This window comes from Cricetulus griseus, chromosome 5, assembly GCF_003668045.3.
Source record: "Cricetulus griseus strain 17A/GY chromosome 5, alternate assembly CriGri-PICRH-1.0, whole genome shotgun sequence".
NCBI classification, from domain to species: domain Eukaryota; kingdom Metazoa; phylum Chordata; class Mammalia; order Rodentia; family Cricetidae; genus Cricetulus; species Cricetulus griseus.
Window position 1 is genome coordinate 88,455,524 of NC_048598.1, and position 25,638 is coordinate 88,481,161.

Sequence of the window (25,638 nt, forward strand, 5' to 3'; positions counted from 1 at the left end):
AATGTACAGAATCTAAAATGAGTGTCTTAAGGGTTGTTAAGGCGCTGAAGGAAAGGTCAGTCTTAAGGGCCAACGTTTATTAGTGAAACATTCTTGGGGGAAAAAGTAGGTGGTTTAAAAGTACTCAAAACCTTTGCTTTCATAAAGAGTTCAGACACTCCATAGCCATCTTGTTTATATGATTAACTTACTTAGCAAACCTTTTACCTCTGTTGGGAACAGGGATAGAAACGGCATCCAAACTTCCCTAGCCTCCAGCCAGGGAGCTCGCGTGAACCAACCTAAGGTGGTTAACAGCTGGGATGGATAAAGGGAGCCCCGTGAGGCATGTGGCTGGTTTCTCCTGCCTCTTGAGGGGACAACACTCAGAAAATAATTCCCTTCCTATCCTTGTTCTGATAGGCTATACAGCACTTCTAGACATGAATTTTAACATACCACACCTTATTTTGTGTGCATCTGTGCGTACATGTATGTATGGGTTTATTGCCTGCGGGCATGCTTTTGAAGGTCAGAGGTCAACAGTGGCTGTCCCCCCTCTGTCACTCTCTACCTTGGTTTTTGAAACAGACTCTCAAAGTGAGCCTGGAACTTACTGCTTTGGCTAGACTGGCTGGCCGGGTAAGCTCCCAGGATCTGCCCGTCGTACCACCACCCCTTACCTCCAGCACCCAGGTTCTGAACAGATAGGTTCAGCCATGTAGCAGCTTTCATATCTCCATGCCTGCACAGCAAGCACTTAACTCCCTGAGCCATCTCCCCAGTCATACTTGTAGACCATTTTAAGAATAGAGGCATTGTGGGCAATGAATAGGTCATCTCACACACTACAGGCACATCTCATTTTGAAGGCTGGAGTCAGTGTCTAGTCCACCACGTGCTTTCTTGGGGTAACACTGGCCTCAGAACCAAGTAACCAATGCATTGTCTATTTCCTATTTTTCTTTCTCTCCTGACTCCTGGTAGCTGCCCGGCCTTGTCTCTGCTCCCTTCATCCTTGGCCGTCTTCTCTTTCTGCTTGACATTAAAGAATACACTCTGTCCTCCGCTTTGAGAGCTGATGAATTACATCTTTTTACATTGCCCTCTCCTCTCAGATCAGCCCCGAGTTGACTTTCAAGTTTACAGGTGACCCCAACTGATTCTTCTTCCAATGAGCCAAGGATCTCTAATTAGGAAGACAGACATGGTTGCTCCACCCTGATGGAGAGACCAGCTGCCACTCTTATCAGAGCCCGTTCATACACAGCCAGGGAAATGAGCAGGGAAGGCCCCACGGGCCGTAGCAGCAACCCTATAAACAAGTACAGTTCTTTAACCTCCCTGTGGCGTCGGTATGCCTGCCGTTGGGGGCAAATGGCCATTAGCTTTAAGTTGGGGCTTCCTGGCTTTGTGACGTCTGGCGACCCAATGTTCTGTGATTGTTTGGGCTGTGTGTATTTCCCAGTTTTTACAGGAGTCTTTTTAAAGGAGCGAAGCGGGGATATTAAATATTTATTTTGGCTGACAAGATAAATGAAAAGTTCCTAGTGGGAAGATAACTGGCAAGTCTGAAACCTAGGTTTGTTTGTCTTCCAGAACTTGCCCATTGTGTGCCTCTGAATGGATGATACAGTAATTAGATAAAAACATCTTATTGTGTGGCTAATTATAATATTTACTTGGAGCATTTTGGTAGAAAGATCCTAATCATGAAAGGAAATGGGATTCCTTCAGGAAAGAGAATTACCTCTTTCTTAGAAGGCCAGTGGAGTCAGTATTCAGGGTTTCTAGAGAATTCTGCCTCTGCCCAGTCAGACTTAGCAATCAGTGACCCTGTAAGTGGTCATCCTGTTTTCACTACAGTTCTGATTCCCAGGCAAAGTTTAAAATGTACTTGACTTACCAAGAACACCATACAGCAGCTAAAGCGCCTTTGAATGTCTGCTCCAAGGTCAAAGCTACTGGTAGCACGTCCATGGCCAGTGATCTACAGACCAAGTAGTTGAATCCTCTTGCTGTGAAGATGGCAGCTGGCACAAATATTCAGCCAGCCTCTCACTAAGCACACCACAGGGCTGAATGAGATGCCCATAGCCTTCTGCTCGGTGGAACTAACCTTTATTTGACAAAGACTTGGACCTCCGGCATTGTACCTAGTCAGAAAACTTACCTCTCCTCTGCTTACATAATAGCAGGCACCATGTGGGATAGAAGGATAGACTGAAGATTATGATGGGCTGCTAGAGGGGTGTGTGTGTGTGTGTGTGTGTGTGTGTGTGTGTGTGTGTGTCCATGTGTCCATGGCATGTGAACATACATGTAAACATGGTTGCAGTGAGGTAGTCAGTCATGCTTAAGGAAAGAAAGGAGACAGTTAGTGACCAGGTTCCTTAGTGGTGCTGGATTGGCAGGCCTCGGTTGTACCTTAGATACAAAGAGGATATACATGAGTTGAGTGTTTACCCAGCACTCACTGTGGTGGAGACAACAGGAGAAAGCACAGGATGTAAGAGACAAATGTGTCCTTCCTAGGCTTTCTGCACGTGGTCTTTGGGACTCTCTGCAGGACCTACAGGAATTGTGGGGGAGGGGCTCTGTGGAGAAAGAGAGGCCCCAGGCTGACCCTGCAGGAGTTAAGGCTTGCAGGAGGTTAGAGGAGAGGAGGCCAGGACCAAGGGTACATGGAGCATTGCAAGTGAGCTAAAAAGTAGCTTGGAAACCAAGACTGGACTCTGGGGACACCTGTAACCTTGGCAGCTCTCCCTAGTCCAGAGAGCAGCAGGCCTAACATGGTCCTTTAGAAGACAGAGTCTGAGACACACATGCATGTTACCACAGGGGTAGAAAGGATACAGAACAGCAAATTGAGCACACGGGGCCTATGGTTTCCTCTCCTTGTCCTTAGCCTCTGCCCAGGGGAAGTGGGAGACAACTGTGTCCAAGGGGGTGTGCTTCCCAGGAGGACTATCTTAATGAGCCCCTATCATCAGCTCTGATTTGTGCTGAGTAAACCGGACAGGACACTCATGAGAGAACATGTATAAAGTATCAAACATGGAGACATCGTACACAGGAATGACATGTGACACAGAAGGTTGCCATCACAGTGGTCCTAGGAGAGGCCTTTGTTCACTCAAATATTTCCACACAGAAGGCTTCAATGCTTCGCCACAGTTTCCCATATTTGCTTTCCCCTGCCCAGTTCCCACCAAAACCAGATGCCAAACAGAGCGAACACATCCACACTCAGTACAGTCATACTCTGTTCTGGCCTTGCTGCCTGTTTATCTGCAAAGACTGGTTTTATGTTTCCTCCTCTTAGCAACCACTGTCCACTCCTCTCCTGGAGATGGGGAGAGATGAGCAGAGCAGCCATTAGAGATGTACCTAGGGTCACAAATGGCACCTGAGAAGCATCTAGGGGGTGACACTATAGCACAGGTGGCTCACCCTGCTTGGTTCTTCCTTGCCAAGTTGTCTCCCCACCTGGGTCACAGGGTTCCCATTTAAACTTTTCTCACCCGCCATTAGAATGAGCTCACGATGGGAGTCAGGAAGTCTCAGCTCTTGTTCCTGTTCTGACCTGGGTACTTGCCTGGACAACAAGACAACTTTCTGCCCTCCTGGATCTCCATGAATTCATCTGTATGAACCAGGATGTGGGGCTATGCGGACCCTTCCTGACCCCAGGACTTCTTAGATAGATCTGTGTATGTAGTGGAGTCCTCTGGGATAGGACTTCGGGAAGGGCAGGAGGTGTAGGGCCGGGAGACAAACCACAGTTGTGGGCCCAGTGTGATGGGATTTTGCTTGAATGAATAAACAGTGTGACCAGGGCATGTACTTCATACTTGGTTGAGCTTCTGAAGCTACTGATTGCTTGCTCTGCCAAGCTCATCTGGTCTTCCCTCATCACCTGTTGGTTTCTTTTTAATTCAGAATCATGGAACTGATTGGTTACCACCCTGAGGAGCTACTTGGCCGCTCTGCCTATGAGTTCTACCATGCCCTGGACTCGGAGAGCATGACCAAAAGTCACCAGAACTGTGAGTTCCTAGAGTACCCTGTGTTCTTGTCATCTGCCCTTGAGGAGTATGGTTAACAAGACATAGCCTTGCTTACTTCCTTCCCAGAGTCACCAACTTGGTTGGCAGATAAGATAGATGCCATCAAGATGGTCAGAGAATAATGGCTGCCACCAGCCTATAAATGCTTTTATGCAAGTTAAGAAAAGACTCTGGGGTCCTCTTAGGTAGTCAACATTCTATACAACCATCAGGGGCAGCCCTGAAAAAAATCTCTACAAGTCAGTGTATAACTGACTTACAAGTCAGTGTATAACGTGCTGGAGCACAAGTACCTCAGCATAGAAGAAGAGCCTGGGAGAGTTCAGAAGAAAGTGGGCTTGTACTGATCAATTGTAAGGGTAGAGGAGGATGGGGATAAACAGGAGAGAGTGTTAAGGGAGAAGCCTATCCAGACAGCACAGTGTAGGCATGTGGGAAAGCCTGCACAGTCAAGAGACTCTGGAATGGAGGTGTCCAGTAGGATCTCTATCATGGAAACTTTCTGTATCTTCATAAGCCACACATGACCTAGGTGGTACTTGAAATGTGGCTGATGCAATGAGACACTTTTTCTAAGTTGAATTTCTAAAGAATGTAAGTAGCTTTATTTGGCATGTGGCCAACTTCTTGGACAGGGTGATTCTGTAGTGTTCCCTTGGCCGCCTTCCCAATATGTAGTCTTCCCATTTTTAGATAGTCCAGGGTAATTTCTTTGAATCCATAAAACCCATCACAATGTATGAACCTGTACTTGGCTCTCTGGGGACTAGGAATTGGTAGAGTTGATCTCTTCCCTGAGGGGTCTTGTTTTGGAGGGGAAAGGAGGCTGAGCTCCCCAAGTTGGGTGACCTTTAACATAGCATCTCATAGTGTCAGGGCAATACAAGCATCAAATGAACAATCATCTCATAAATAAAAGTATATTTGGGAGAGAGAGCATCCAAGCATGGCACTGGTACAGTCAGGGTTGATGAGAGGGTGGGATAAGAGATTCAAATGGGTAAAACCCTGAGAAGCTTCCTAGCAGCCATACTGACAACATAGGAAACAGATGTGTGGCTTTTGGTTCCTAGTCCCGACTCTGTCTGCCATTCCTCTGTCTCCCAGTCAGGACAGCTAGGGCTCAGATCTACTAACTGAGCAGCAGAAGGAGGGTGGAGGGAGGGAGTGAGAGAGGACTTCTCTTTTAGATTCACACTTCTCTCTCCTCCCTGTGACCTTTGGGTTTCATCTGATCTACTAACATAGCAGGGACCATTACAGTATCTCAAACAAATCTTCCACTGTGAAGCAAAAACAAACAAACAACAACAACAACAAAAACCAAAGACAATAGACTCCATCCAGCCCCACTCACACAGGGACACAGGGATGGCAGAGAGACACCAGAGCATTCTTGAACGACATGACTGTGACCCAGCTAGAGATTTCAGCCTTCTCTTGAGGAGCCAAATGTCTTTGTGTTTCCTAGAGGTTCCCCACTCCCACAGCAGGTTGGTAGAGAGAGACAGCTGTGCTCTACCCAGCTCTGGCCTAGCTCACCAGCCAGTGCCTTGGAGTCTGACTTCCTTCTTTCTTCAGCCTTCTAAGGCAAGGGCCAAGGGGTTTTTTGTTTGTTTGTTTGTTTGTTTTTTGTTTTTTTTTAAATCTGGGAATTCTTGGAGGACAGTATTGTACTTTGTCTTCTGGGGAAGGGTGAACAGAAGAACACAGTCAATGGGAGGGGGGCTATGGACATCTCACTGGGCATATGGAAAAGCTACTCCCCTTGAGAACACCTTGAATCTATAAAAAGTTTTGAAGCTGACTCCTGGGGACATATGTGGGAAAAACTTTTTTGTTGGATGTTGTTTTTAATTAATCTGTATATTTAATCCCCAGCACACTTAACGATAACTCACAGTCTAAACAGACTGGGGGGGGGGGGTTGGTTGGTTGGTTGGTTGGTTGGTTGGTTTTGTTGTTGTTTCCCAGTGGAGTTAGGTAAAGCCCACTCTGAGCACACAGGCCTCTGCTTAGCCAAGAGCACTTTGCCAAGCCAAGTTTATGTGGGCTGGAAACAGGGGTCAGTGTCAGGAGTGACATTGTGTCTGTCTTCATCCCCCACGCCCCACCCCCACCCCGGCAAATACAGTTGCACTATAGACGGGCACTCATCCCCTGCTGAGGTGGAGGTCAGGTTCGAAGCAAGTCTAAGTTACATGTCTCCAATTCACCTGTGCGTGTCTCAGCCTGTACGTGTTTCCCATCAAAATGCCTGGAGAAGCTCAGTCCTCAACCAGATTTAGATAATTGAAAATCATCCTTTCCAAATGGATTAATAATTTATACATTGTTACTCTCAAAGGGGGGGCTGGAGCGGTCTCTCTTTGCTGTGCTCTTAGGAAAACAAGATTAAAGGCCATAAAAAGCCTATCTCCCTACCAAGTAGCAGGCCCCTCACCAAGGCTGGCATTAATGAGATGATTAGGACGCTGGTGTGAATAAGATTCTACTGATAGAGCAGGCCCTTGCCTGCAATTACTAGAAATGCAGTTACAACCTCTGCTTGGTGAGCTGTTTCATCAAAAAGACTAAGAGCCTTGGATGTGGCTTGCATTAAGAACTGTCTAAATGAGTTAACTCCAGACTTGAAATTGTCCAAGAATCATTTCCCTGCAGCTAGGTGGTCTCCATTAGCACCAAGAAAGGGACAACAGAGAAGACCAAAGTTCCTTCTTTTCCCAAGGAACCCATGACGGTTTAACAAAGTGGCCATAGCAGACTTTTCCTTCTCACTTGTTTCTGGGCTCAACATAATGTAGTCAGGGAGGACCGATGGCCCTGGGAATCCAAAGATGACATAAATGCTGTTCCTATTGTCCTGTGCAATGTGAAGTGAGTCATGGCCTTACTAGCCTGAGTCTCCTCATGTTAAAGGGTGTGTCACCCCTCCCTGCAGTACAATATTCCACTTAAAAGATTAGATTAGGATGACACAACCACTTTGAAAAATAATTTGGCTGCCTCTGATAATAAAAACATGGTCTTAGCATTCAATCTAAAATTTTCACTTCTAGCTACATGCCTGTGAGAAATGAAACTATGTTCAAACAGAGATCTGAACACAGGTGGCTATTGCGATTTTATTCTCAACAATTGAAAACTCAAAAATCCAGATGAAGGAATAAACTAGTCATGGTATCCATACGATGAGATACTACTCCCTCATGAAAAAGGGAGGACAAGACATCTACTGCAATGTGAAACTCAAAAACACACTAATCAAGTACAGCGAAGCCAGGCACATGAAATAAACCCTACAATAAGTGTAGGAAGGACAAGAGATGCTAATAGAAAAAGATCAGTGGTGGTCTGGAATCAGAGGTGGAGCCAGGATTAGTTAGGCATATGGACCTTGGCTCTGGGGGAGATGAAGTGTTGTGTGCCTTTGCTGAGGTACTGGCTACAAAGCTATCCACAGTTGTTGCACTATATGCTTAAAATGGGTACATTTCCACGGAAGGTAAATAAAAATCCAACAAAGCTTGTTTAGGAAAGGCAAATAAGGTTGAAAATTGGAATCTAATTTAGACTCTTAAGTCTGAGACTTTTGTACAAGTCAGCAATAACATTTAGGAAAAGGAGGTTTGGGGGGGGCTGCAGCCACTGCAGGTGTGAAATGGGTGTTTCACATGCTAATGATAAGCCATACTGTCAAGTGAGGCGACCATGGCTCTGGTCTCCACAGGCCCTGAGCTAATGGATACAGGGACTTGAATTCCTCTCACAAGGCAGCTACAGGCTCTGCAGAGCAATGCATACAAGTAATTCTCAGCCATTCCTGCCCCTCACTGCTGCTGGTTAAGATTTTGAGAGGGTAAGAAGTGCCAAGACACAAAGATTATGATCAGCGTTACTATGAACAAGGCTGTGTCCCTCTACTATGCAGGACCAATGAATAGGAAGATAGATGGCCTATGAACTGACCAGGAAACCTGGGGAGACTGTCTACAGGGAGCTTGGATGTTTTCCCATAGAGCTCCCAGAGACATTGCCTGTAAAGTTCTGAGTGCTATAACTGGGACAGTACCTAAGCACTGGACATTTCAGCTCGGGGAAGAGGAGACTTCTAAACAACGCCTGTGTAGTTGATGAGGTGGGCAAGTCCATTTGATCCTTATGAACAGCAGTAGCATCCTGGATAATTAATAATAACACCGATGAACATTACAATTATTCTCAATACCGAATTTTGCAGAGGAGGAAACCACACCAAGATTGTTCCTTCCCCAAAGTCCCCAAGTCAGCAAGACTTCCTCATCAGACCTCTCCCCAGTTCTCTAAACCTGGACCCTTCTGGGCTCAAGCTCTAAACAATGAACTCCCAAGGGATGAAAGTTGAATGGACAGTTGAGAAAGCTAGCAGACATTTCTGAAGTTGGCAGACATTAGTGAAAAGAAGCTCTTGATCTCTTTGGAACAAAAATGGAAAATGCATTTGGAAATGGGGACAAGGACAATCTAGGATGTAGAACCCCTCCCCTGGTGTTTTTAGACAGTGATAACACATGTGAAAGTAAACTCTTAGAACAATCTAGAGGAGGAAAGAACTCTAAGCCAGTAGCCTCAGTGAGTAGTTGGGAGGCAAGTTTAAAGAACTTCCAGTGGCCAAGGAAGAGGCTGTGAAGAGACTACTGGTCCTGGGTTTTAGGTCTTGATCTTAGCTGAAGGGTACAGTATTTGTCTCACACTGTTTCCACCACCTAAGGTGTAATAGACATAACAGATGGCCTTGGAAGTTCAAAGGTCATGGTTTTAAAAATTAAAAAAAAAAAAAACAGACTTCAACTGGGTCTTATGGCAACCCTTCACAACCAATCAGAGACCTTGTGTCAAAATAAAAACCAGTGGCTGGAGATGTAACTCCACAGTAGGGTAGAACACTTGCCTAACATGCATGAGGCCCTCTGTTGTTCCTTCACGCTCAGGGAGTGATGGGGGGGGGGGTCAACATCCCTGCAGCTGACCTTTCTCCAAGATGCGATCTAGCCCCTACTGCCTGCAGAGCGTGAAGCCTGTGAGGAAAGTAGGATACTTCCCACTGAGCTGTCTGGGGGTCTGATCATGGGGGAAGGGGGGCTGAGGGGGCATGGCAAAGCTGCAGAATGATGACTCCCCATGCTGGGAAGGCAGTCATCCGCTTCCCTTAGAGCCTCCTAGTCCTCTTTTTAAAACTGGAGCGTTGGCTACAATGACCTTCCCAGCTCACTTTTTCCAGTCCGCAGTGTCTGTCTGGCAGCTCTGTCTGTCCCCCTTCACCAGGCAGGTGGTGCTCCCTGTGGGATCTAAGTGTAGACTGCACACTGCTCTCCCCCCCCACCCCCGCGCCTCACACCTTTGCCTCCTTTCTTCCCTAGTGTGCACCAAGGGGCAGGTGGTGTCTGGCCAGTACCGGATGCTGGCAAAACACGGAGGTTATGTGTGGCTGGAGACCCAGGGGACAGTCATCTACAATCCCCGCAACCTGCAGCCCCAGTGTATCATGTGTGTCAACTATGTCCTGAGGTGAGTAGGGGAGGAGCCCCCCAGCCTCTCAGTGCCCTGGGCACGACCTCCTGCAAAAGCTGTTTGCAGTGGGGCTCCTTCTGAGAATACTTTACAGTGAGATCTTAGGAGTAGCGTTCTGGAGATGTCTGATCTACCTTTCGTAAAGCCTTGTCTGTCCCGGTGTCATGTCTCTGTCTTGTGTGAAGGGGAGAAGATTTGTACATAGTAGTTGCTTAATATCGTGTGAGTGGGAAGCAAGACAGCTGGTTGTGCTTTTTCGGGAAACGTGGATGTGGTCCCCTCCCACCACCACCATCCCTGGGAAAAACAAGAGAGGCAGCCATTGCTAATACAAAGGAAACTGATATAGCATCCGTGCGTCTTGTGCGCCAGCAGCTCAAGCACAGTGTAGCCATCTGAAACAGCCCATAGGCAGAGGTCACTCTCATTGTCTCTGCTTCCGTGGCCCAGACTTCAATTCTTTCCAACGTGCCAACAGTATCCCTGTGTAACAATAAGTCTTTCCACCAAGCCGCCTGAGCCCTGCTGCCATGTGGGCGCTTTCCGCCCAAGTTCCGCCCACCATCACATTATAGTCCCAAGTAACACAGAGAGACTTATATTAGGTGCAAATGCTGCTTGGCCAAAGACTAGGATTTCTCATCTGTTAGTTCAGTCTTAATTATCATAAATCTATATATTCTATAAGACATAGTGGATGCCAGCAGAAGTGTCCAGTCTTCCCAGGCTCACATGGTGACTCTGCGCTTTCTTCTACCTTTCCCAGAATCCTCCTTGACTCCTAGTCCCACCTACCTTGTTTACCTATTGGCCAACAGTACTTTATCAACCAATAAGACAATCATATACACAGAAGGACCACCCCCGCTATCCCTGTCCATCTCTTTTGTCCAAGGTTTAGCGATCAGGCTTCCTATATGTCTAAGGGAGCAAAAGGCTTTGGCTAAAACAAAAAATGCAGAAACTCTGACCAGCTCTCTCGTACCCTTAGTGAGATTGAGAAGAATGATGTGGTGTTCTCCATGGACCAGACTGAATCCCTGTTCAAGCCCCACCTGGTGGCCATGAATAACATCTTTGACAGCAGTGGCGATGCAGCCGTATCTGAGAAGAGTAACTACCTGTTCACCAAGCTGAAGGAGGAGCCCGAGGAGCTGGCCCAGCTGGCCCCCACCCCAGGAGATGCCATTATTTCTCTGGATTTTGGTGGGTATTTCCAAGCCCTAGTTGAACCATGGAACCCTCTTAGACTGGGAATAGTTCTTATGACAAGTCTTCACAGCCACACTTTCTCTAAACCAGAGCTACACTTGGCGTTTGCCCATGTGCCAATCACTTGTTCGTGGTCAGGCTCTGCTAGGTGCAAAAGAGCCACAAACTCCCTGGCCACTGACCTATATGCCCTCATGAAGGGGTAAAAGGAGGCGGGCTATGAGAGGACTCCATTTTCCACCTGGCTGTGAGAGTCTGAGCTGAGGGAGCGAGGCCTTTCTGGGCATATCCAGAGAGACGGTAGAGCCCCTCATCTATCACCTCAAAGAGAGTGCCCTTATTTAAGCAGAAGGATAAGGAATGATAGAAGGAATAATGCCAGAAATACCAGTGGGGAGAAGACTCAGGCCCAGGATGAAGCCCTCAAGGCTGTCTCTACTAGAACAGTCACTGTGGTCCAAGCAGAATTCTCAGCTTTTCTGACTTCTTGGAGTGTACATGGAAAGGCCTACACAGTTCACAACCTTCCTGAGGGAACCATGACTACAGGTCTTTGTTATTGCTTGCCCCCTTTGATGTGTGCATTTGAGAGGTCACAGGAAAGTTGATACCTCAGAGAATCCCAAAGGGCAGCAAACCCTTGCATGAGATGCCTTGCAAACCCCAGCTTCTTGATGACACTAAGGCAAATGGCCCTGTCCTTCTCTGGTAACTTCCTCATCTGCATTCTGGAGTGTTCTGCAGGGGACAGCTGCTTCTAGTAAGTTAGTCATCCCTGAAGGGCAAATGCTGTTGGAAACTCTTGTTGTTAATAAAGAGTCCCTAAATGGAATCACGGCTCTGGTCAACGGCTCTTTGGTCCTAGGTTCCAAGGTACTGAGGGTGTCAACCCCAGGCCCACTTTCAGGAGGACCCTTTCAGGACCTTTGTGAAGCTTCTAGGCTTCTTCCTCCCTGGGCTGAGGGTAGACCCCGTGAATGTTCACCAAGCATGTCTTGTCTTTATAGGAAGCCAGAACTTTGACGAATCATCGGCATATGGCAAGGCCATCCTGCCCCCAGGCCAGCCATGGACTGCAGAGCTGAGCCACAGTGCCCAGAGTGAGTCCGGGAGCTTGCCTGCCTTCACTGTGCCCCAGGCGGGCACCCCAGGGAACACCACGCCCAGTGCCACAAGCAGCAGTAGCTGCTCCACGGTGAGCCCCACCCTCCGGGGGAGCACACAGAGCAGGGGACCTCATGCTCTGCTACCAGATGACTGAAAGGCATTCTGAGAAATACTATCCCCCTCAAGTTATTGTAGCAGCCCCTGCAGTACTGGGAGGGACACTTATCTGCCAGTGACTACAGAGCTGACTGCTGGTTCTTCATCTCTGTCTTCCACCCCTATCGAAGTAGTGATGCCTGAAGTTGCAGTAAGAACCGAGTTTGGTCTCTGTGCAAACAGAAGACTTCAGTCATAGAGCCCTGCTGGCCACAGCCTCTATACAATTTGCACCTCAAGACACCCTAGGACAGTGGTTCTGAACCTATGGGTCGTGACCCCTGGGGTTGAATGACCCTTTCACAGGAGTCACCTAACACCACCAGAAAACACAAATATTTACAATTCAGAACAGTAGCAAAATTACAGTTATGAAGTAGCAATAAAAATAATTTTATGGTTGGGGGTCACTACAACATGAGGAGCTATATTAAGGGTCACAGAGTTAGGGAGGATGAGAACCACTGCTCTAGGAAGTGATGCAAACATCTTATGAGGAGACTAAGGTTCAGAGAGGCTGGTGAGAGGATCTACTTCACGCAGCTAGTAAATAGCAGCCCCCTTCATAGATGCTTGGTGGAATGGGGGCAGAACGAGTCAGGAAACACGCTTGTCTGCTTACATTGAACTTCTGGGGAGGCAAGCACCATGTTCTTGACTTGGTCCTCTCCTTCTCCGTCTCTAGCCCAGCAGCCCTGAGGACTATTACTCATCTCTGGAGGATCACTTGAAGATTGAAGTGATCGAGAAGCTCTTTGCCATGGACACGGAAGCAAAGGACCAGTGCAACACCCAGGTAGGCCCTGTGGGTGATGAAGACTCCTGCACCCCTTTGTGGAGATCCCAGGGATGCTGAGCAAAGCTCCAGGCACAGGGAGCTCCCCATCCCCCTCCTCCCACCTTTTCACTGCTCAGTCCAGTGCTTCTGTTTTTAACTCTCAACTCCGTCCCCTCCTTACTTGGACAACCGCCTTTACACAAATGCCAAACCAAAACTACACCACCAAACCTGTAAGGAGGCATGTCCAAATTCTTTAACCAATGCAGACACATTAAAAAAAAAAATCATTTCACAGCAGGTGGTGGCACACGCCTTTAATCCCAGGAGGTAGTGGCAGGCAGATCTCTGTGAGTTGGAAGCCAGCCTGGTCTACAAAGCTAGTTCCAGGAGAGCTGGGACACAGAGGAACCCTTTCTCGATGCCCTCCCCCCCAATTAAAAAATCATTGTACTTTAAATGCTTTTTAAAAAAAGACTGAGTGTACAACTCAGGAGCACTTTTGTCAATGTCAATTTATTGCACAAGGCCACATGCTCCTGTACAAACATTCTGGGTGGATGTGGTAATGGCCAGCACTCTAGGGGCAATCCTCACACACCAGTCTGTCTCAGACTGAGTTCTCCATCCAGGCTTGCACCTTGCTCCTCAGCGTGTGCCGTTGTCCTCTCCTGCAAATTTTTCACTGTTCCTGGTTGTATCTATGACACTTCTTAGCACAGACAAGCAGTGTTGCTTCAGTACTAGTGACCTACAGTGAGGGGCCAGTCACTAACTGTCACCACAGCTTGTGTCTCTGTTTATGGGTATTCTCTTGTGACAATGGGAACACTATGGGGTAGGGGTGTCTCTGAGTACCTGCAGGTGACAGTGGCAGTCTCTTTACAGGGCTTGTGAGGGAAGTGAAGGTAAGCTGCCCCTCATCTCAGGAACTCAGGTGTAGCAAGAATAGCATAAGGGGGCAGCCCACGCAACAGAAGCAGGGAGCTTGCCTGACTGAAAGAGAATGGAGTGAGAAGACATTGCAGGTCAGGGGTGGGAGCACCCAGTACAGGAATCCTTGCGCCCTCAGTGGCAAATCTGAGTTTCCCACTGAAGCGTGCGGATGGAGGAGAGACCATTTGGAAAGGCCTGGAAAGGACATGAGCTCTGCTCTATTATCTCCTCAGACGGATTTCAATGAGCTGGACTTGGAGACGCTGGCACCCTACATCCCGATGGATGGGGAGGACTTCCAGCTAAGCCCCATCTGCCCGGAGGAGCCTCACGTGCCAGAGAGCCCCCAGCCCAGTGCCCAGCACTGCTTCAGCACCATGACAAGCATCTTTCAGCCACTAGCCCCGGGGGCCACCCACAGCCCCTTCTTCCTGGACAAGTACCCGCAGCAGCTGGAGAGCAGGAAGACGGAGCCTGAGCACTGGCCCATGTCTTCCATCTTCTTTGACCCTGGGAACAAAGGGTCCCTGCCCCCCTGCTGTGGCCAGGCCAGCACTCCTCTCTCTTCTATGGGAGGCAGATCCAACACTCAGTGGCCTCCAGACCCACCATTACATTTCGGGCCCACCAAGTGGCCTGTGGGCAACCAGAACCCTGAATCGCTGGGGGCTCTGACATTGGGGCCATCACAGTTGGAGCCTCCCAACACCTCACCACATGTCTCCATGTTCAAGATGAGGTCAGTGACAGAAGCCTGATGGAAGGGACCTTACTGGACAGGGAGGAGTTGTCAGTCCACACCCACTAGTGGGCGCTCTGGAGCCCCACATAGGCTTCCCGCCCCACCCTATGCCCTCACTTTGCAAGCAGCTGGCATTGCTTCCTTCCTACCTAGTTAGAGAAATGACATTTGAAAGCCAAAACCCCCGAAGAAAGGAAGAAGGGCTTATTGAGTATCTGGTGTCTATCTTTGGATCACCCCAAAGGTACTTCACTTACCTTAGGGCACAGATAGGTATTTGAGAGACAATTTCTTCATTCTCCCCATACTCCGGTGCTTCCCACCATCCCAGGCTTCTACCCAAGAGCTCCTGCGGGACACGTGCAGGTGCCAGCATTCCCAGAAGCGGGGGTGTGTTGTCTAGAGTGTGCGTCCTTTGTAATAAAGGACCCCAGGTGGTCCTCAGTGGGAGGCACTGAACCGAAATCCTATAGAGACTGACATCATCTAGCTAGCAGGACAGCCACCCGTGAGGACAGGGCTACCTGAGCATAGTCAAGGTAGACAGCGGTGTGGAGGGAGGTATAGGTGACTGGAATGCTTTGGCATCTCACCAGGTAAAGGAACAGGGCGGAGCCACAGCTGTTCAGGCCCATTGGTGCTCAGAATCCTAGGTCCATAAATTACCATCGTCCTAAGTATTGGGTCCTAGTGAAGACACCAGGCAGTGGGAGGCCATAGACTCTGTCACACCTATTCTCTCTTCTGGGATGTGGCAGGTCTGCAAAGGAATTTGGGGCTCGTGGCCCATACATGATGAGCCCAGCCATGATAGCCCTCTCCAACAAGCTGAAGCTAAAGCGCCAGCTGGAATACGAGGAACAAGCCTTCCAAGATACAAGTGGGGTAAGCCATCTCCTCACCATGAACACCATGGGCATCTCAGCCTGCTGGGCAGGAGGCCAGGCTAGGGCAGAGATGCAGACAGTTCAGTCCAGTGGTGAGCACCTCCCTGTGTCTGTACCGGCTGGATCTGTGTGGTACCCCCACCCCACCCCACTCTGCTCCCCGGCCCTCTTCCTCCAGCTACACTTCACGTCTGCAGGGGGATCCTCCGGGTGCCAGCAGCAGTTCACATCTGATGTGGAAACGTATGAAAAGCCTCATGGGAGGGACCTGTCCTCTGATGCCTGACAAGACCATCAGTGCGAACATGGCCCCTGGTAAGCAGGCCGGGACCAGGGGTCTAGTGGAAGGTCAGAGGCTCAGGGCCCATGCCGGGAGTGGGCTCCAGATATTAAGGTCTCTACATGACCTCTGAAAAGAAAAAGCAGGCTGAGAGCTGTCATCTATCCCATCAGCCGGTACCACATTCACTCTCTGGCTTGGATCCTCCAGATGAATTCACCCAAAAATCCGTGCGAGGCCTGGGCCAGCCACTGAGACATCTGCCACCCCCACAGCCACCATCTGCTGTGAGCCCAGGGGAGAATGCCAAGAGCGGGTTCCCACTACAGTGCTATGCCTCCCAGTTCCAGGACTACAGTCCTCCAGGAGCCCAAAAGGTGTCAGGTGAGTGTTTGGGAGCTCTCACTCTACCCAGGGCCTGATGCACACAGGTGGCCTCACGGGGCAGGACGTTGGGAAGCAGCCACTCATGCAGCAGGATTGCAGGCCATGTTCAGAGCCTCTGCTCAGGTCTGGGGCAACTAGTGACAGTCTATAGGGCTCGTACAACCAGCTGGCTGCATGAGCATGGGCTAGCTAGAACCTGCATGGTACCAGGCCCAGGAAGTGTTTGACAATGACTTGTTCAAAGAGCCCCTTGAAGGCCCCCTCAATGAGAATCTGAACTGAGAAAGGGCTCTCTGGATGTGTATGGGCACAGAGAGAGGGCAAAGCTACAGTTAGTTCTAATTCAGGCTAGGGAGGCTTCCGGAGAAGGACGTACCTAGTATGGTGAGGAGCCCAAGGCTGGGATGGACTGCTGAGGAAGACGGTTGGTGTGGAATGGGGTACGCAAAGACAAGCTTGCTGCTATGGGAAAGGGGTATGCAAAGACAAGCTTACAGCTCCGGGAAGGTGGGCTTGGAAGACTGTGTCTATGGGATTGTAGAAGGACTCCTCCAATGATCAGGTCACCTGCAGGCTCTTGGCACCTTAAGACTGCAAGTCTATGTCTTTTCCTTTGTTCCTCATTGCCTTAATATCATATTGTATGCACACAATATGTTGGGCATCACTACAGGAGGGTAGCCTGGAGATCTGGAAAAGTTCAGCTGTTGCCACTGACATACAGATGTGTTCCCACAGAGGCCTCCCTCTGCTGGGCACAAACAATTTGGGTTTTTTTGGGAGGGGGGCGTGGCAAGGAGTGCTGGAGCCTTGTCTGCTGTAATCTAGTTGGGAGAAATTTATAGTGGTATTCTCAGTCTGTGGAACCCCCAAAGCCCTGGGCTTTGATATTCCAGCCCTGCTGAGCAGCAGGTGGGCTGTCAAGCCCAAAAGTTTAAAGGAGAGAATCATGTGTCACTCACCCCTCACCCAAACCTCCCATACATCTGGTCAGCAGTAGTCAGCAAACAAAGGCTTTCCCTGGCAGTTGAAACAGAAGCAAAACTAACTTCAACTTAGATCATTTTCTGGCCATGACTGAAAGAAGAGGTGAAATTAACAAGGGGTGGGACATCTATTCATACGAGTGCAGGCAAGAAGGGGAAAAAGGGGTCTCCCAGGAATGAGAGACCACCCAGATATCTCTCTGTACCTAAGCTATGAGACCCCTGTTGCTGCATCTGCCTTTCTTGGGTCCCAGCACTGCTGAGATGAGTTCTGGCTCCATCCTCTGAACCAGGTCAAGAGGGCTGTGGCACCTGGAGACACAGACCTTCTCCCTGATTGTCTACAGTGGAGTAGGTACTGTCGGTGCCTGGGTTTAAAATCCCCTTCCCTTCTTGCAGGCATGGCAAATCGACTGCTGGGGCCATCGTTCGAGCCTTACCTGTTGCCAGAACTGACCAGATATGACTGTGAGGTGAATGTCCCCGTGCCAGGAAGTTCCACACTCCTGCAAGGGAGAGACCTTCTCAGAGCTCTGGACCAGGCCACCTGAGCCAGGGCCTTTGGCTGGGCATGTTCCTGCCCTGCCACCTAGTCCTGTCAGCTTCACCTTCCGTCTGTGTTGCAACTAGGTATATCTAACACCAGCACACTTAAGAGATGTACTGACCTGGCTGATTTGCCCAGGTCACCAAGCAGTGGCCTTTATCTGACATGCTCACTTTATTATCCGTGTTTTAAAAAATACATAGTTGTTTTACCGTCGATGAAAACATCCTAAATTTTGTAAGATTTCCCTCTCCCTCCCTTGAATTATCTCTAATTTATATTCCCCAAAGGTTTCTCTCTCACTCGGTATCTGTACTAACAAGTATGGAGGATGTTGGCTCTCCTGTTAGGGAAGGCTTTGGCTTCACTCGACTGAAGTGATTTTGTCATTGTTGTTGCCAAAGAGAAAAGGATTTTCCCTTTCCAAGCTCCAACGCGGATGCGCTCTCTCTCACACACACACACCCCTAATCACCATATTGTAAAATTTAGTGTTGTTTTTAAAAAGCCAACTCCATGCTCTGGTTTTGATACAACTCATGGGGCAAAAAAGCAAATGTGAAGGGTGAACTCCAGGGTCACCTGTGATGCTACACAGTGGCCTTCCTGAACCATTTGGTGGCGTCCCCCCATCCCACCCCCAGGTTCAGTGGATTTTTTATTATTATTACTCAAAAGCAAAACTGAGGGTTTTTTTTTAAGGAAAATTTATATCTGGGTTTAGTGTTTATCATATATATGGGTACTTTGTAATATCTAAAAACTTAGAGATGGAATCCTGCTCACAAAATCACTTTTAAGGTCTTTCTAGGGCTGTTATTTTCATTTTCCTCAGTGCTCTAGACACCAGAGAACTGCACAGTACTCCCCGCAAGCCTATACTAACAGTTATGGATCCTCTCTCTCTGGTGACCTTTTTTTGCTTTTGTGATAGGCCATAGGTGTGATAAACAATCCCAGGGGTGGAGTCATTAAGGGGCAAGCATTTGCGGCTATCTTCTGTTCTCATGTTCTCTGTGCATTATGTACGTATGCATTGTTATTGCTGCCACGAGAGCTTTGATGGCACGTCGGGGGATGGGAAGGATGCGTTTTTACTCTGTTTGGGTGGTGTTGCTAGCCCTTCAAGTCCACTGAGCTATGTGACCCTACCTGTCTCTCCATGCATGCGGCACACTGGGGTATTTCCACAGCTACCATGAAATGGTTTGAGTGGGAATTCACAAATAATGTAGTGACCCAGTTCTTGGAGCTAACTGGGAGATGGCACCAGGTCTGCCCTCCGCCACACCCCACAGCTTGCAGGGCACATGGCCCTGCAAAGCCAAGGTGCAGCACCGCCTGTTGGAGAGCAGCAGGCAGACCTCTGGGGACAGCCCCTAGCTGAGGTCTCAGTCACGTGAAGTGATGTGAATAGGTAGGAAGCACTGAAAATAGTGTCCCCAGAGCACTTTGTAACTCACTGGGGAAGAGGGAGGCCACCTTTCCAGTGTGCGATACCAATCGACAGAAGACATTGTTGACTTGGGTACAATAAACTTTAAATACACATGAATCCCATCAGGCCAGAATGCAGTCAGCCTAAAAGGACTTACTGCTCAAACCAAAAATTAACTTTCAAAGTCAATCTACCTAGGCACGGTGTTGTCCAAGTCGCACATTGGTGCACAGTGTGGCCTGACACACAGGGACAGAACTTGAAGGGTTATTGACATGTAAATGATGCTGGTATTTGATTTCCTGTGTTGTTGCCTCAGCGTTAAGGGCATTTTCCCTTTGCAGTTTTACTTAAAAAAAAAAAAATCTGAGAAATATTCCGAGCTTCATATTAACCTTTCCTGTCGATGTAACAACTTCGTGAACATTACTGCATTGTCAAATTCCTACTGACGACATTATAACTGTATGGGAGCTTAACTTTATAAGGAAATGTATTTTGACACTGATATCTTATTAAAGTATTCTGATCCTATTCCTGCTGGTGCCTCTTGTTTCCTGTGCATTTGTCATGGGCTATACCAGTGGAAAATAAAGTCCTTATCTAATGGCATACGGAAAATGAACATTGGAACCAAGCTGGATCAGATGATTGATACCAGCCCACAAGTTTGGTGAAGGAAAGAAAACCTTTGTACCTGGCTAGTGCCCAAGGTCAGACACTGTTCACTGTCATCTGTATTTCTGCAGATAGTCTACCTAAGGGCCCTCTCCTGTGTAGGGTAGAAACGAAGGGAAGAAGCCATGGTCTCTACCTTCAGAAATCCACATGAGGCACTGAGGAGTGTTCTGGTCCTTGTGTCTTCGTGCCGTACATCCAGCAGAGGTTCCAAGGAGAAGGGCATCTTGGGCCAAGGTCAAGGAGGACTTCAATGTGTAGTCAAGGTCTTCCTAGGTAGACGGTAGGTTGAAGAGAAAAAGACGACTTCAGCCAGAGACAGAACACAGCAGAAGGCCAGCACTAGGCATGGAACTGATGGGTTCCCTATTCCAAATATGACTTCCGTCAAAGTCACTCTGCTGGTGATCAAATGGGGGATCTTTTTGGAGTGATGGGGGGAGAGGAGGAAGAAGGCCCTATGACCAGTGCCCCAGCATCCCCTTGTACTCCTGTCTTTGGTTCATTGTTACCTTGTTAGCATCCATCAGCCTAAGGGATGCTGTGCGTATGCATCTTGCAGAGGGGACCAGGACTCGGTGGTTTTCACATGTCCCCATTTGTTTCTAGGATGCATACAGCTCACATCTAGTGCTGCTCTCCTCGGGCCCCAAAGCTGGCTATAAGATATATCTTATGCTAGGGCCCATTTACAATTTCAAATAGAAAAGTCCTGTCTGAGATAAAGAGCTGGGTCTGTGATTAAGAGCACTTGCTCTTTCCCAAAAGTCTCAGGTTGGATTCCCAACACCCATGTGGCAGCTCACAACTATCTGTAATTCCAGTCCCAGGGGATCTGATGCCCACTTCTGACCACCACAGCCACCAGATATGCACACGGTGCACATATGTCCATGTGAGCAAAACACACATACCATATAAAATAATAAATAAATCTAAAAGGGAATTTTAAAAAGATAAATGACATTCCAGTCCTAGTTTGACCCCAGAGCTTCTGGGTATTTTGCTTCTGGTCTGCTTGGTTTCTGAACCTTGAGTTGGATTGTCTGGTCCCTGCCAGGCTCCTCCTTACCTGAATCTGCCATCTCAGGGTTCCTGCAAATGTCACCTGCTCTTTTCCTAAGCTCTTCTGAGGATGACACACTTCACCTTGAGTCCCAGATCAACTCAGAGCATGAGCAAATTCAGGACTCGAGCCTGGAGGAACACTCTCCTGGGTCCCAGTGACTTCATAGGGCCTGAGGAGCCTATAATGCTGTCCTGGGGCAAAGTATCTGGCCTTAATCATACACCCAAAACTGTGGTTGACCTACCAGGCTCTGGTAGAGTGGGGGACAGTGTCCAATATCTCTGACTTCCAAGTCCAACAAGCAAGAAAAGGGGAAGCATAAGGATGTCATTGTCCCCACGGGGCAGTAGGAATTTGGTCTCCTTTGCATCACATAAGCACAAGGCACAGAGCCCACCTCAGCCAGCACTGCTTCAAATTTTGTCTCAAGGTATTTAGAGAATACTGGCTTGACTGTTCCCAATTGCATATTGTGGTTTAGGAGCAGGTATGTGCCTACATGTGATGCACACAGCCCCAGAACCAGGTCCCTACACAGAAGTGACAGCTGTTGAGCCCCTTGAGTGCCTTCTGCCTATAGGTGTGTTCTCCCCTCAGTGGTACATGCTATCTCCACATCCTAGCTAGTACCCTCTCTCCGGGAGGGGAACACAAATGCAAGGTTGGAGTACCAAGAGAATCTACTGGCCCTGTAGAGCTTGGCCAGCCCCATCCCCTCAGTGCAGACAAACTGGCCAAATGCTGAGCTGTGGTTTGGCTGAAGACATGATGTAGTCCTTTATGGTGTTTAGGTTGCAACCATCACCTGCCTTTTCCTCTTTGCCTGTCCATCCTGTACTTTTGTGAAAAAAGAATGTATACTCTGTAGAAGAGTGATCAGATTAACCTGTTCTTTCTTCCTTGAGGCAGGGTTAGTGCAGGAACAGTGAGATGGATGAGGCTAGATGTGTTAACACAGATTGGCTGTGGATGCTGACAGGAGCCTAGAGAGCCCTGAACCAAACCTCATTCTCTAAGTTATCAAGCGTCCATATTTTATAGCTTAGGAGACTGAGTCCCAGGAAAGTGAAGCTTATAAGTGACTTACTTACAGTTCTACTGGGATTGAGAGGCAGGACTGAGAACAGACCAAGGCTAGCATCATAGGGACAGGGACCAATTCCTTAGCCAGTAGATAGGAACTCCCACACACTACCTATTCCCCAGTATAGTCTCCAAGTCTCCAGCCTCTTCCTGTTCATCTCCAAAGGGTACTTTCCAGTTCTACAATGATCAAAATGCCACCTCTGCATCTTCAAAATGCTCCTTCAAACCCAGTGACCCATAAGGGAACTACTTGGTCCCTCTGTAACCGCAGTGAAGTCTCAATGGATTCCAAGGGGTACATGTCATCATCACAACTTATCATGGCCAATGTGAACCTTGACCCCTCAACTGAGATCATGTTCATCAGCTCTCCCAGCTGTAAGCTCATTGGTTTTTCAGTGTGTGTGGTGGGGGGGGGGTGTTGTGTTTACGGATGGTCCATCCATATTAGGAAATGTTTACATGGCGGTGGTGGTGGGAGCACTTGATAAAGGCAGAAAAGAGAAGAAATATTCACAAGAGCAAAGATGAAGGAAAGATGGGGTGGGTGCTGAGAGAAGCCGATGGGACATGGGGGTGGGGGAGGGGATGGCTCTGGATAGAGGCAGCACATCATTCTGACGAAGGGACAGCAGAGAATGGGCAGGGGACATAATCAGGTGGAATTAGTGGTGTGACGAGGATGACTAGCTCCAGTCTGGCTGCTTCCCATCCTCTAGGGAGCAAACCATGAGCTGAGAGAGAGAGAGAGCGCGGGGCTGGCTGATGTTTGAAGAGATACAAGCATGAACTAGTCATGTTAGAAGCTTGGGTTGATGGTCGACATCAGGGGTGTAATGCAGAGGTGTGGTCCAATGTGGACCTATTTTCCTCCAGTTACGTCTTTCTGTTCTAATGGAAATAGACAAAAAACTTGAGTCTACCAGGGTAAGGGCTCAACCAGGATGGTGCTGGAGAGAGACTTACTGTGGCAGAGAGCGCCTGTGGGATGGCTCAGTGGGTCAAGGCCTACAAGTTGTCCTCTGACCCCCACATGCACACCGCAGCAGGAGTATCCCTGCCTTCCCATCACACACAAAATAAATAACTTTTCCAATAAGAATGCATTCCGGTGGACTGTGAAATCTAAGTCGTGGGATGAGCAAAGGCAAACAATTAGGAAGTGATGGTACATGAAAACCAGGGATGGGATTATGGCTCAATGAATGGTCAGAGAGAGGGAACCATGCAGAGGAAAGGCGATTTCACACATATTAACCACAGGCTGTTTATTCTAAAGAAGTGGAAACACTTTAGGTTCATACAAATTCTGCACATGAATATCTAAGCATCATTTTTTTTTATCATCACCAAGAAGTGAAACCACCCGACACTTTAACAGGAGCGCATGCAGATCAGAGCAGCTATGGTGCAGCTGCACAATGGACCAGATGCAGGGAGCACTAACAGGGAGCACATGGGACTCAAGCAACAGCGCAGAGAATCCCAGAGGGTTAAGCACAGGGAAAGAAGCTGGTCAACAGGGTATTTGCCCACATTCCATGTAGGGCATGTCCCATGCTCTGAAAGGGGGGGGAAATCGGAAAACAGGTCTTTGTCAGAGCATAGAGGTGAAGGAACAGTTTAAATTTAAAGGGACATTATGAGAGAGTTCCCTGATAGGTAGGAATTATTCTATGGAGTATCTATGATTGTGAGATTTATGTACACACACACACACACATTTAACAGGAGGGGATTTTATAGTGTGTGAACTTAAAAATGAGATCAAGATTTGAAGTTTCAGAAGTAGCTGAAATAAATGGAGGAGAAGGTCTGAGGGAGGTTTGCCCACTTGCAGGGGACAGTAGAGGTCAGGGGTGAGGGGAGAGCCAGGGAGGATAGAGATCATGACTAGAGGCTGGGGCTAACAGCTCTGAGAAGTGGAAAGGGGGGAGGGGTGGGTGGTGGGGGAGGGGAGGGGAGGGGGAAGTGATTAGGAAGCAGATAAGTTCCCGAGACTGCAGTGCAAAGACCTGGAGAGACAAGGGGAAGGGAGGGGAGAGGTAGCAGTTGTATAGGGCCATGGGGACAAGGCGGTGACTGGTTTGGTCTGTCCTGACTTCTGAGACAGAGACTTGAGGAACATTTTGAATCATTGTGGTGGTCCCTCAGAGGCTCAAGTCCAGGACAGACCTCTCCTGAGCCTGTAGGACCAGCATGGCAGAGAGCTTCAGATTCCTGGGTATCTATAGAAATTTCCACGCCTCCTTCATATCCTGTCACATGTAGGAGCCATCACACACACGCACTCTCAACATGTGGGTTTGTTTGCGTTTACCCTGTTTTCTAGCAGCAAGTATAAGAGTTGCCAAGGCAGTTTGTCTGATCTGGGCTTTAACCCCTATGAGGGGGCCCAGTACACGAACAAAGAGAAAAAGGACACAGTTGCAGCTGGGAGACCCATTTGGCTCCAGACAAAGGACAATTCCCCAACCCTCATTAGCCTGGATGAAGCGAGGGCATCTGAGCGTGAACACTGACTGGTTCAGGGGCCTCACGAAGGAAGGGCCGGCCCATGCAGGGCTCCAATATTCAGCTCTGGATGGTGAGGGTGACTGGGATTGGGCAAGTTTGGGAATGCAAAAACCTATGTGTTCGCCTGCCACTTAAATCCCAGAGCACTGGCTGCACTGGCCAGGGTGGCATCCGGCTGAGGGTGACTCTGATGGAACACTCAGCTCTGGGCTGAGCCCAGATCCTGAGGGCTAGTTCTGGGCACTTTCTATCTAAGTGGTGTGGTGTGGTTGAGAGGCGGGAGGGGGTGGATTACAATGCTGGCAAGAGATCAGGACTTGTTTATTTAGTGACACACCAATAATGTGACCCTGCTCTCCACTAATGGAAAACAGGACTGAGTCAAAATGAATCGGCAATCCTACTGTATTATGGGTAGCTAGGTAGCCTCCTCTACATTCTGTCTCTCTGTCTCTGTCTCTCTCTCATCTCTCTCTCCAGGCACCATAATTTAACAGAGACATAGAAAAATAAGAATTGGTTCAAAGAAAGATGAACAAAGTGGCAGAGAGACTCTTCAACTATGTCACCAAAATTAATGAAAATAGATGACATTTTTCCAGAGAAATTAAGATTCTCTGGAATCTCAAGAAATCTCAAAGTCCCACCTTCAGATGCCTTGAGTGACATAGTAAATGGGGTTCTTCTAGGGGCTCTCCAGGATGGACACAGACCTCCAGATGAGGTACAGGGCTCTGTCCATGCTGTGTGCCCAGAACCTCATTTGGGTTTGTTTGCTCAGTATGACAAAGAAAGCATAGCAGAGACAGGAAGAACATGATGTCCTACAGAGATGTGGGAAGGTTAACAGCAGTCCTTTCAAACCCTTCTAGGGACTTTGTGCAGGCCACAAAGTGGCTGGCTCTGAGATCCAGCCTGGAGAGAGGACTGGCCATCAGAGATGGCTGGCTCTGGAGATCCAGTAACAAATCATGTAAGTGGGAATGGCGCTGAGAGCCCTGAGGAGAGTCCTGAGAGCCCTCATACCTGGCGGGTCCCTCCTCTGATGCCAGCAGACTGGCTCCTTGGGACAAGCAGTAGCCACAATATTTAACTTACATCAAGAGATAGCATGTAAAGTAAGTCACCATTAGCAGACATCCAACTGACACAGCAGATGCCTCCTGAAGATGGACAGGTGACCCAGGCCATGAGAGAAATCTGATTTGTCACATCATCATCTTTGGGGTGCAT

General features: G+C 48.5%; 1 protein-coding gene across 1 annotated transcript in view; it reads left to right on the plus strand.

The window, feature by feature from the left end:
* Positions 1–19,589, plus strand: part of Epas1 (endothelial PAS domain protein 1) — an 86,392-nt gene extending 66,803 nt beyond the window's left edge. Inside the window, exons 7-16 of the mRNA XM_027417972.2 lie at positions 3,922–4,028; positions 9,449–9,596; positions 10,591–10,805; positions 11,819–12,006; positions 12,760–12,870; positions 14,022–14,527; positions 15,289–15,415; positions 15,615–15,732; positions 15,908–16,081; positions 17,470–19,589. Of these exons, the coding sequence (XP_027273773.1) occupies positions 3,922–4,028; positions 9,449–9,596; positions 10,591–10,805; positions 11,819–12,006; positions 12,760–12,870; positions 14,022–14,527; positions 15,289–15,415; positions 15,615–15,732; positions 15,908–16,081; positions 17,470–17,621 (1,846 nt within the window). The 3' untranslated portion in view covers positions 17,622–19,589. The remainder of the gene's footprint in view (positions 1–3,921; positions 4,029–9,448; positions 9,597–10,590; positions 10,806–11,818; positions 12,007–12,759; positions 12,871–14,021; positions 14,528–15,288; positions 15,416–15,614; positions 15,733–15,907; positions 16,082–17,469) is intronic.
* Positions 19,590–25,638: the final 6,049 nt, after the last annotated feature.